This window comes from Melanaphis sacchari, unplaced genomic scaffold (genome assembly GCF_002803265.2).
Source record: "Melanaphis sacchari strain LSU unplaced genomic scaffold, SCAv2.0 Contig141_pilon_pilon, whole genome shotgun sequence".
NCBI classification, from domain to species: domain Eukaryota; kingdom Metazoa; phylum Arthropoda; class Insecta; order Hemiptera; family Aphididae; genus Melanaphis; species Melanaphis sacchari.
In genome coordinates this window covers 1-13,446 of record NW_020270600.1, presented here as the reverse complement: position 1 = coordinate 13,446, position 13,446 = coordinate 1, and the positions used below count along the sequence as shown (strand labels likewise).

The 13,446-nt window shown below is 27.1% G+C and overlaps 1 protein-coding gene across 1 annotated transcript; it reads right to left on the bottom strand.

The window, feature by feature from the left end:
* Nucleotides 1-1,082: 1,082 nt before the first annotated feature.
* LOC112591714 (opsin, ultraviolet-sensitive-like) lies at nt 1,083-8,289 on the bottom strand. The gene is made up of 4 exons (XM_025335621.1): nt 8,105-8,289; nt 2,943-3,348; nt 2,297-2,427; nt 1,083-2,221 (listed from the first exon to the last, which is right to left on the bottom strand). The coding sequence occupies exons 2-4, from the start codon at nt 3,146-3,148 to the stop codon at nt 1,287-1,289; spliced, it is 1,272 nt and encodes a 423-aa protein (XP_025191406.1). The 5' UTR covers nt 3,149-3,348; nt 8,105-8,289; the 3' UTR covers nt 1,083-1,286.
* Nucleotides 8,290-13,446: the final 5,157 nt, after the last annotated feature.

Sequence of the window (13,446 nt, the reverse complement as noted above, 5' to 3'; positions counted from 1 at the left end):
GATTCCAAATTTAATCGATACTTTGAAGAATTAAAATCACCATTTTACATAGTTTTTGTAGGTTAACATGTTTTTGTATTTTATACATATTATATAATCATTAATCTGATATCTATTAATAGCATGGTAGAAATTAATAGATTAATAAATACAGTAAATTGTTAAAATCGTGGAATCGCTTTTCTTTTTACGATAAATTTTTTTATCTGCATGATTTTTTTTCTATTTAATATAAAATTTATAGCAATTTAACATAATATATTTTACACAAGTTCCAAAAAAAAAAAAAAAATAATCAAAACAAGTAGAATAATCGTTATTTTTAACAACGTGTCATGTATTAATGAAATATAATTAGTTTCGAAATTCTTTTTGTATAATTAAAATAAATTATAAGTAAATTTGGAACAACAAACAGTTTATTTAATAATAAAAAAAATAAAAATAAAAAGTAAAAAAAATAAATAACGTGATACGTGGTTCCTAATCCATATCACTGTGAGGTTATAATTAGGGTACCTACAGTTATAGGTAAGATTTAAATTGGTATGGGAGTGGATAGTTATATAAAATATTTATATAATACGTAATCGTGAAACTCAAAACAAATATCATTTACAATAAATAAATATGAAAAAGATGAAATACATACCTTGATGACACAAGCTAAAACTTAAAATTTAAAATATGAGTACATAATTAGAAAACAGTTTATTAGGAATTATGAAATATATATATAGACAGGTTAATAAATAATAAATATTAGTAGAAGTGATTTGCAATAAATACGAAAAAAATGTTTTGCTGGTGAGAAGCCACAAAAAATTTAAGGATTGTGCAAAGAAAATTAAAATATTACTTGATAATATTACGACTCAAACTATAATACACATTTTTTTTAAATGCTTAGTCTTTATTACATCTCAGCTAACATGCAGCTCTCAATATATAAACATGTATTATATAATTACATAATATGTATATACTTTTAAAATATTTATTATAATAAAAAATTTTAATATTCAATTTTTAAAAACATGATGAATGTATAAAAATTAACAATTATTTGACTCTAGTCATAATCCATCAGATATATTTCACAATTATATGTAAGTAATTATAGTATTTATTTTTATAAGAGAATTCGACTTTTTGCTATAGTTTCATACTTTTTACTTAGTTATTATTGTTTTCGCTTTTTCTGCCTATATTTTCAAGTAGAATTTCTAGTATTAATGTTTTATTTATGTGGCGTGACCCTGTGCAATTACTTTAGTACATTAATATCAGCTGGAAAGCATAAACTTATATTTTTCTTCATTAGCAACACATCCAGGGAACTTGATCTCAGTTTCATTGATTGATTCAGTTTTACGATCAAAAGTGGATTGCCGACAATGAAAGTTTTTGTCACCAGATTCAAGTACGAATATCGTTTTTTTTTTACTATTATAAACGGTTTTAAAATGGTTCTCAAAGGTAATACTTCCGTTTTTATCCAAATGTGACCTGACCCATCCCTTTTGCATGCCATCATTTCGGACCAACTCACTAGTCTTGCTTTTTGTCAATAGCTTCATTAGTTCCTTTTTGAATCTTGGATGCGTAATGGCATAAAACCACGGGTCCGTACAGCTAGCCGTCTTACAAAATAGTGCCGGAATCATGGAGCCCAGTGGTGAGATGTACTCCTTTAGATCGAATACACCAAGTAGGGCCACCACGGCGTATGGCGTCCATGACACGAACCACAACATGAGGGCCCCAATCACCATGTACCCCAACCGTATATCCGTTTTCCTCTTCTCTTCTTGTTGGCCAACCCTACTGGTGACTATTTCGGAGGTCACCCACACCGCCATTAGTATTTTTATGTAACAGTATAGTATTATTGTGAACGGTATGCACCAAGCCGCCATAAAAAATACTAGGATAAACTTTTTATCTCCGTCGTCATTTGACAGATAATCGAAACTACAGCTCGTCAGGTATCCTTCTGATACATATCGACTGTACCCCAGATCTAGCACTGGTACGATGGAGAACAAAAATCCAAAAATCCATATCAATGCTATCCATATCCTGGCTCTTTGTTTAGTGGTTTTCACTGTCGCTTTCAGAGGACGCACTATAACGTAATAACGATCTAAAGATATAGCTGCTAATGTCATGATGGATACGGTTCCAGTCAAGCCACCAAGAAATCCGCATATTTGACATCCTAAATTGATATTAAAATAACATTTTATTAATATCGTTTTAAATGTTATAATAATGCATTAGATGTCATAACTACCCAATTTTCCTAACGCAGGGCCCAAGTAATAACTGTTGTAAATGAAAATCGAGGCTTTTGCTAACATAATAAAATCGCTAACGGCTAAATTAATTATTAACATGTTCGCTGGCGTTTGTAAAGATTTACATCTGAAAACATTTTATAGGTACATATTGAATCATTATTTGTATTTACGTAATCATACCTATCTGCTATTTATATTTTTAGTGACTAAGGTAAATACAAGATATTAATGAATATCAATATTATTCTTATTACCTATAGTCTTAAATTATAATTGTTAAAATTAAACATCAAAATATAACTGAAATATATTTTCAATGTTTTATATTATTTTTTGTTACCATCTCAAAAATAAAAAATAAATTCATAAGACAGTTAGTAATAGCTCATATTTGATTTTTGTCTATTTGTTTATTGAGATAATCAAAATAAATTTTAAGAGTTAAATTACTAAGAAAAGTGTGTTTAAAAATAAGCACATAATATATTGAATTATCTGTGCAATTTCGGAAAAAATAATACAGTTCTAACAACTATTGAGTCTCTTGTGATTTAAAGTAGATATACATAAATATGACAACTAATTAATAATATTATTAGGTATTCCTCGCTTTAATATCAAAAATATATTAGTACTTACTTAAAGTACATAAAAATCACCAAGGAGTTTCCGCTGCAGCCGAACACCACAATGACTATATACAATAGTCCAAGAATATAATGTGATGTTGGATGTGGAGGCAAAAATTTTAACCAATGACTATTGATTAATTTAATATAATCATCGGTGTAGATTCCGTGATCTTTCCACAAGTTAACAGGATATTTGGTTTTGAAGTCTGTCATGATAAAGTTCAGACTTTGATTATAATATGATAGAATTTTGAAAAACGCTGCTTATCCTTTAGGTCGAATTTAAGTCGTTATGGTTCTGTATGGTACTTCTATGTATTTAAAAAAAATAGTTTTGAAGGTTATGTGATATTGAGGATACTTATTTGTAGAAGCGAGCTTTTGAACTGCAGCAACAATGAAAAAATATCAATCTATAGTAATTTTAAACACAACGTAGGTAAAATTTTTTATAGACATACAAAACTTACAAAATTAACATGTTTGATTTTTTATTTTACAAATTTTTGGAAGATTTTGCCGTGTTGCGTACTTTGAAGCTGGATGATTAGTTAAGATGATCAGGTTTTAAAATTCGTTTAAAATTTGTTAAATTAAAAAAAAAAAATTACGGTAAAAAATAACAAAATTAACTTTTGGTTTGTTACTTTTAAATTGACTTCGACACATGTAGATACTGAAAAAAAAACATATTTCTATGCAACGAGTATATCTATTTAAGTTTGACATCCATTAATTATTAAAATTCTGGTACTGCTGTTTAAAGAAAAGTAGAATTTGAACGGTCTATATTATCGAATACCTAGTCATCTTAAAGACAGTAAATTATATAAAAATGTTAACAAAACAAAGACATTTTGAGTGGAGAAAATATGAGTAGTACCTACATATAAATTACATGAGAGCTAAATAAAAGTCTGTTACAAAATTGGTTGAGGTGAGAGAGATCGTTGTTGGAATAATAAGAATCGTACTGTGTATATGTATATACACCATTTTTGTGATACTAATTTCTGATTGCTAAGATCCACCTAAGACAGTAGATACTCATAGGCATGCACACGGGTGCAGTGAATGCTGCTCAATGATTTCGCTGCACCTGACAATTAATTTTGAATTTAGTAGGCTGGTGGATATTTATTTGAAAGGTATACTTACATAGAATTAATTATTTTTAAACATATTGAATTTATAATTCTATTCAAATGAAAAATGATTATACCATTTTATTAATATAAGAAGTCTACAACTAGATGGGTTTTATTTTAACGGAGAAATTATTTGACGTACAAACTATGCGCATAGATTACAGTATCTAGATGCAGACATCGCCTACCGCAACGAAAAAGGTCGTATCTCGATTTTTGTCATTTTTCAGTTACGACTATAATTCGTATAGGAAATAATTTTCTTCATCTCCCACGAAAACTGTCGTATCTCTAGCTATCCAAGGAGTTTAGATAATGTCTTAATTTAATTTTTATTGATATTTGTATTTCCCGCGAAAACAAACGTATGTTTAGATACGACTCTTTGATTACAACTATTTCCCGCGAAAACAGACGTACGTTCAGATACGACGCTTTGATAACAAGTTCAGTAATCAATAATCAATTTAATATTATAATGTGAATAATGAATTATTTTTATAACTCCTTTCTAATTTCACCATTTATGACATTGGCAATAAACAAGGATATTGCTACATGTGGGACGAATCGGAAGGCAAAAGAGGTTCAAATGAGATTGGAACTTGTTTGTTGAAATTTATTGAATCAATGAAGGAGAAGGGGTATAAAGAATTTTCTTTTTATTCGGACAACTGCGGTGGTCAAAATCGCAACCGATTTATTTACTCTATGTGGGAATATGCTTCCTTTACATTTAAAGTCAAAATAACACATACATTTTTAGAACGAGGCCACACTCAAAGCGAGGGTGATAGCATGCACTCTTGTGTAGAACATGCAAAAAAAGGAAAATCAATTTATGTGCCTGCACAATGGGTAACCCTAGTGAGATGCTCAAAAGTTAAGGGTAATGAATTCAAAGTAATAGAAGTTTCTTATGATGAATTTTTAGATTTTAAGCCTCTAGTGGAAAATAAAAAATTTAACTTCAAAACATCTACCAACGGTGATATAATTAAGTGGAATGGTGTCAAAGAAGTTTCTGTTTCATTTGAAAGTCCATTTGATTTATGTTTAAGATATGATTTGAATTCTACAGATTTTATACATATATATATATTGAAAAATAAACAAAAAGGAAGGTATCAGCCTCATAATAAGCCTTTAAAAGCATATAAGGACAAATTACCAATTGAAAAGGAAAAACATAATGACTTACTATCTCTATGTTCCATGGGCCTTATCCCATCCACTTATCATTCCTTTTATAAAGATCTTCAATCAAAATAATAATTAAAATTTGATATTTTTTTTTATTATTTTGATTAATTATAATCAATTTAAAGTTGTTTTATTTTATTTAATATTGTAATTTTCTTTACTATAATATTTTAAAATTATAATATTGTTATTGGTTTTATAATGAGTAATTATAACTACTACTAGTATTTTAACAGTTTTAACAAGTTTGTTATGTTTTTTTTATTTAAATATTTCTATGATTATAATACTACTTATTATTTTTTTTAAAGTTTAATAAAAAATGTTTGTTCAAAGTTATAACTTTTGATTGCTACATTTATTTATTATCTATTTTAAATTGTATTTTGCATTTACAATGCACTTATTATCATTATTCATTTCCACAATATGAGGGTTACTCAGGTATTCCTCTTGTGGGGGTGGGGGGGTTGTAAAATAGGTGTATGGTTAAACTTTAACATCAAAAGCATTTTTAATTTTCATTGGTTGGCAATGACCTTTCAGATTTTTTTTTGGGGGGGAGGGATCCCACCTCTGCCCATCTTTGCACTACGACCACTAATTGACGACTTTGCAAGTCCACACAAAACAATTTTGTAGGTACTTAGTGATATTATAATGATATTATTATTGGCAATGAACTTCCCACGAAAAAAGTCGTAAGTATAGATACGACCTAAAAATATATTTTTTTAAGGTCGTATCTCAAAAAAAAAGCTGAAGGTTTAATTTTTTTTTAAATTCAAGAACATAATAATTTAGAGTATCTTAAATGATGAAAATAGTGATCTTCAGATCTAAATAAAAATAAAAAACAAAATAACAAATGAAAATCCCAATTAATTTTGCTCCCCCTGAAAAGTTGATAAAATCGAGATACGACCTTTTTCGTTGCGGTAGGCGACATAACCACAATAGCGTAATAACCATTCAACCAGCGCAGCGATACAAAAACGAAATTGATACCCATAATAATTAGTCATATAATTATCACACTATAACCAAATTTACTATTATAATTGTAATTTGTACATGAACGATTTTGTTGTGGTGGGGAAAAGATATATAATTTATTGGATAAACATTTAAAGACTAAACACCACGTCACGTCGTGCCTAGGGTTGCCAGATTTTGAAATTACCTAACCTTTGTTTTTGCTTATATGATATAGATTTAAGTAGGTTTATCTTTTTTTAAGGCTCCGAGGGGATCTTTTCCCATCATGAGGGAATAACTACGCCACTGAACAAGTACCGACATTTTTATTTCATTGTTACTAGTGTTACTGCATTAAGTAAATGACTCGGTGGTCAAGAAAAATTTCGTATGAAAAAAATATTTCCGCTATGAAAACTAGTGAAAAGTGCCATAAAATAAACGATGTTTTTCAAATCAAAAAAAATCTAAACTAAATGAATTAATAGCAAGTAAGTGAAAGATTTAAGGCAGTGATGTAGTATTATGATATTGTACTAAGCATTAAAACATTAAAAGCAATCAATTTCAAATGTTTAATTCCTGAAATGCATGCAAAAGACCTAGGATTTTTATATTAACTTCAAACTTTCAGTCTTATATTTTGTCTATATATGATGCAAGTTATATTACAGCAAGTTTTGAAAATATAAATTCTGCCTTACTAATACCAAAACATCAAATTTAGAATTTTTAACTGAAGTTATGATAAATATTGATAATTAAAATTTAAAACATTCAAACAGTCATTGATTTCATTACAAAATTATAAACTCAATATTTGAAAGTCAAAAAAAAAAAAAAAAAAAAAAATGTGCTATGAAATGATTATAGAAATATCTGAAATAAAAAGAAATTTTTTTTAAAAAAAATTAGAAGATAAATCTGAAATACAGCATATTTTTAAAACTAATTAATATGATAAAATCAGAATTTTGATACTATTGATTTGTTAATCAACCTAGATGATGAAAATGAAACTTCAACATAAAAAAAAAAAACATTAAAGGTATACTAAACATATATTTTAAAATTTCAGCTGGAGATTAATGCTGCGAAGTTAATTTTTTGAAATCTATTGAAGATACACCAAGAGGTACTAAATAAAGTTCTGTACATAATAATGGCTCGATTGGTTAAAACAGAATATGCTAGACATAACATTAAAAAAAAAAAAATTCACTGTCTTAAAATGTTTGTGATAATTAAATTTCAGTCACTATTTGTAGCTTTGAACGTAATTTTTTAAAACTCAGCATTTAAAAAAACAAATTAAGAAATACCATGTTACGAGAAAGATTGGATACGCTTCTTTTTTGTTTATAGAACAAGAACTTTTAATTGGTATTTATTTTAATGATGTAATTGATGAGCTTAAACATTTGCTACCTATATAGTAATCGTAGACTTATATTGAAAGTCTATTTATTTATTTTTATTTTATGTAACTATTAAGAGTTCCGATATTATGAGTAATGTATAAATATTAATTATTATTAATTAGTAATTACCTATTATAGATTTATAAGTTTTATCTGATTACCTATGTGATGTTTAATATGTTTATAAAAGTATATAGTAATATATTATATTATACAAAAATAGTATTACTTTTTAATTACTATATTTCTTGGAATCATAATGAGGGAAAAAGTGGACTGCTTATTGTTTTAAAGGCCAGCAAAAATGTATGCTGTACCCGACACAAAATCTTGCACATGCCTATGTAGACACTGGCTATTTGATATTAATATGGCTTGAAATATTTTTTATATTATAGTATATTATAATTTCATATTACCTCACAAAATTCCAGGACAAAATTACCCGCCAATTCCATCAAACACCACGGGTATAAAAGACGTCGTTCTACTCCATCTTCGCGAGACTCTACAACTCTAAAAGGAAAACGTTAGGTGATATCTGAAAGAGTGACATGCATGAACAGTTTAAACGAGATAAAAAAAAAAGGAAACATTTTTCAGAATGGACTTGTTATGACGGCGAAAACACAAGAGAGTGAGAGAGAGAGTTACTAAAGTAGTAGGACGAAAGGAAAAAACAGACCATACCAATTTATAACATTATAAGAGAAAGGGAAATTATAGATTACGGTCGAGGAGTCAGAGAGCCAGTATTTGATGTTAAAGTACCTTATGTATAGAATTATAATAGAAATGATAATCTTAAAACTAATTATTATTATAGTAGCGGCAATGGTGGTTTTGATAATTGATATGAAACTCATACCATATTTTTATAATAATAATATGTGTCGATGATATTATATGATATTAGCATTCAGTACGAGTATAATACATAATTATCTAACGTTGTTTGTAGTAGCCAACAAGATAACGACATTAAATGTAACTATTCTTCTATAACTATGTTTGTTATTCTTACATTTAAACGCTTTTTTGTATTTGAAATATAATTTAAAAAATATTCGAAATACTTGTACTTTATATTTTAAGATTCAATATTCATAAATATTAAAATACTAATAAAGTTCCAAGTATAGTTATTATAATAAATTCTATGGAATATCTATTGACTTTGCCTATCCAGTACCCAAATCTATAATAAAATATTTGTATTTATTCATACAAAAACATTAATTATATAATCAATAATAAATAATGATGTAGGTAACAATATAATATATATAAGAATATGTATATTGAGCCATAAAAATCATAGGTGCTGATAATGTACAGCATTGGGACCCGCCGGGTCGAAGGGACCTTAACAAATGATTTTTTTTTTTTTATTTGCCCAATTGGTTCCTAATAATTTTATTATTTTCTTGTATTTAATTTTAATTTTTACATTATGAAAATCTAAAAGCGTGGTTTGTTTTACGTGGAATTATTTATCTAAGTATTGAAGAAATTATTAAACCTAGAGTGATGTAAATAGATTTGTCGATTATTACGCGCAATCGGTAAATACACACTCAGTGTACTTAGCCATTTTCCAACTAATCGTTATATGTATGTACTTCAAACATTCATGCTTATGATTCTAGATGACTATAATAATATGTTAACCGTCAGACGACAAAAGAAAATATTATTGTTAGATAGTAGATATTAACGATTTTAGCTAATATCCAACTATTATTTCCTTTTTTACTGTAAATGTACAGTCCCACTGAACGTGATTTGCGAAGCGAGCGATATTGTTCAGCGATTTTTACAATTTTAGTATGGCCAAAAGCAATTAATTTTAAGGAAACAAACTATATTTTAATTTATTTGCGTTAAAAACGATTTATTGTAAAATGCAAAACGCCAAACACTCTCAGTACGGGTATGTCATAGTTATTTTAAAGTTTTGATAAAATCGCAAAACGCAATTGCGTTACACAAAATCACAAATCACGTTCAGCGGGGTCGTATTTTAAAAGTGTGAATTATGTTATTATGTTTATGTATCTTCACTCCAGCTATTTATTTCTGATTTCATATTATTATTATCTACATATTTATAGGTACATTATTATTTTCAATATATTATCATGTAAGTATGAATCAAACATTTTCCAGTTGGGTGTGACTAAAAGAAAATAAGAAACTTTAACGAACACAACATTTTTTGAAAACATACAAAATTTAAGAATTATTTTGAATGCAATCAATATATTAATGGTAATAGGTACTAAATAGTTTCAGTGTTAGGTATTATACTAATATATCAGTATTAAGTATTGAAAAAGGTCGTACCTACTGATGAAATAAATATTAATAGGATAATTGCTTATTTCGCAAATACTATAAAATTCGGAAAAAATGTTTTATTAATAGGTACTCAAATATTATAAAATATGGAATAAGTGTATTATTAAACAATAATAATAGTTATTTTTATTTCTAGTGTTACATAAAAAATAAAATTGTCATTTTTATATTTTATTTTAAATTATGTTAGTAGAATTTATTTTACCTAGTAACATAGTTTATAAGTTTTTTATTAATAAAATGCACTCAACATTAAATTATGATCATGTATACTACACAGGATTGTTTCAATACGAACATTATTTATTGATTCTTCGAAATTCAATAAATTTACCAATAGTATCTTATTTAAAGAATAAAGAATTTTCATAGAATGAAGTCAGTCCGTCTTTTTTATGAATTAATTTTATGATTTTCAAGAAACTAAGAAAGAGGGACCCATGACCCATACACATTATATGTATAATAATAAATAATATTGTTGTTAAAATTATTATCATGTGTTTAACTTTAAATAAACGGGATATAGAACTCTACATGCTTGTATAACCTGCAGGCAGTGACATATTTTCGAGTGGGATATGGAGAATAGATCCTCCCTTGGTTTTGAGTATAATAATATCGTACTTGCTACTTACCTAGTTCCTATATTACAGAAATACAGAATAAAATTATTAAAAACTACATTTTATTATAATATTGAATATTGATATGTTTGGTTGCTATTTTAAAACCTATTGTAGGGTGAGAACTGGGGGCTTGTATTAATAGCGATATGTTGTAACTTGTAAAATATAAATTAATATAAACTAATATTATAATACTGTAATAAATAAATGTTTATTTTTGTTCGGTATTCTAAGCAATTCCAATTACTCAATGGAGTTCAAATAAAAATTAAACTTTAACACTAAAATACGAAATATTTTTATAATTTATTATTGCATTACTTTATTTTTAATACAGTATAATAATTCACTACTCATTATAGTGCACCATTTCTGATTGTTTTTATCCCACATATAAATGTATATATTTAATGTCTATCAATACTACTTATTATATTTTTATAGTTTTCTCCGTTTTATAAAAATTAATTATAAATAATAAATCTTCAAATCAAAATAATATATTATTTAGTTATTTCTCAAATAAAAAATTTTCTGTAAATACTATAGATACTTTTATTTTGTTATATTGTGTACTTACCAATAATAAGTAATAAGTAAATAAATCATCAACATTTTTGAGAAACGTTGGTGATGGTAAAACCTAACCTAATCTCTTCCTGAAAAAATCTTAAGTACGCCACTGCTCGTAGGTATAATAAAACTCTAATATGATTTAAAATTTAAAATCAAAATTCATAAATTATTATGATACCTTTTTTCTATACTCTTATCCACTGTTTACTCTCATGTTCACACTTTATATATTTCATAATAATGTGTTTCTACAGAATTAGATAAGTTATTAAAATACTTATTAAAATTATAAGGTATTATAATTTATAATATTATATACACGTTGTATATTATTGTAGTGAAAACTATTACTGCAGCATAGTATTTACTGAGTAATAAGCCGGTTGTATAATGTGGGTACTTTTCGTTATTTCTATAATAATATAGTAGTATGTAGGTATTTTGGCTGAGAAAATTGCGAGAACATTTTTAAAATTTAAATTTGTTCTACTTTATTATTGAGAAATATTTACTTATACCATTAATTTTATTATCTAATATTTTATTAATAATTACCTATTGGAAAGTATAAAATATTATGTTATATTTATTTTATGTTTTTTCTATATAAAACGCATTTTATTAGTAAGTGTTCTAAACAATATTATACAGAACCTACATTATATATTATATTTCGAGTGAACCTGTATTATAATTGAGTGTAGGTATCACTCATCACTAACCTCTATGTGCTATTAAGTAATACAAATTAAATCATAGTGTATTTTACAAGCCATTAAAAAAAGATTTTGAGAACAGATTTTACATTTTTATCCATCGAAACGAATTTAAAAAAAAGTATTTACTCATCTACAAGTAAGCTTAAACTTTTAACATCATCAATAAAATAAGTTACCAACGTTTCACATATTGTGCTTCTTACAGCAACAGAACTTGGTATTTTTTATAATATCGGTATACCGTATACACTATATACCCATAAATATCTGATATTTTTTCATAAGTTTGTCGTTTCGAACTAAATTGACATTTAAAAGTATTAATGATCACATGATACAAATTTCTAATAAAATAAATTTTTCCCGTTATTTATATTTTACTGAGTAAAATCACTTATTTTTCTTTATTTTAACTTGCACATGTTTTTCCTTGTGAATCACTATTATGTCGTTTCTGGTCCATTTCTACATAAATGTTGAAGAATAAACACTACGATCACTATATAGTGTATAAAACCTTTATTACAAATTACAATTATTTATAATAGTGTCAAATTGTCAACTGACATGCAAACGGTTTTTTGATGCGCGCGACGGCCGCGACGCGTGTACAAAAGCACATAAAAAGTGATAAATGAGTAAGTGACGATTAAAGAACTTGCAATCTAACTTAATAACACGTACATTGCGACAGCCCGGCCCATTTGGAAATATTGAAAAAATTTTGCACTAATATTTAGCACGTATGTTAGAGTAATTTGCAGGCTAAGAATGAATTTGATCCGATATTAGATTAATGGCTAAACTGCAAAATGATGAGCCGGGCTGGCGCAACGTTATCGCCAGTCACCCAATACTAAACATTTCCAATTATCGACTATACAGATAAACCAATATTTAGCATCGCCATTATATTCGCATCGACATTTTTAATGCTAAAAACCGTTTAACCGCCGTTGCGCTTTCAGCCCGGCCCGCAATAGAAATTTTGCGAATTTTTCGATTTTACATAATTCCAATATTTACACGCCATTAGCATGACCCGCACGACTGTCGCCAGAATTCGCATGATATTTTTAATGTTACCTAAAAACGTTTTCTAGTTTTCGCCGTTGCGCCAGTTCGGCCCGCAAAAGAAATTTTATGAATTTTCGATTTTATATAATTTTTAAGATACAAATTTTGTTTATTTGCATTAAAATGCCTTGTAACACTGTAAAGAGTGATATCGTTATTTGTGTCTCATCAGAAATTTAAATGTTGATAACATATTACTCAAATATGATATCAAAATTGTTGAATACATATTTTGTATCGAAATTTTATGATGTTTAAATGTATACTGCCGTTAAATAATAGTTAATTAATGTAAATTAATATTATTTAGTTTAATGCAAATATTTAGCATGGAAATATACATCATCGTTTTTGCTTACATATTTGCAGAGCAATACGTAACTGAACGAAGCAATACCG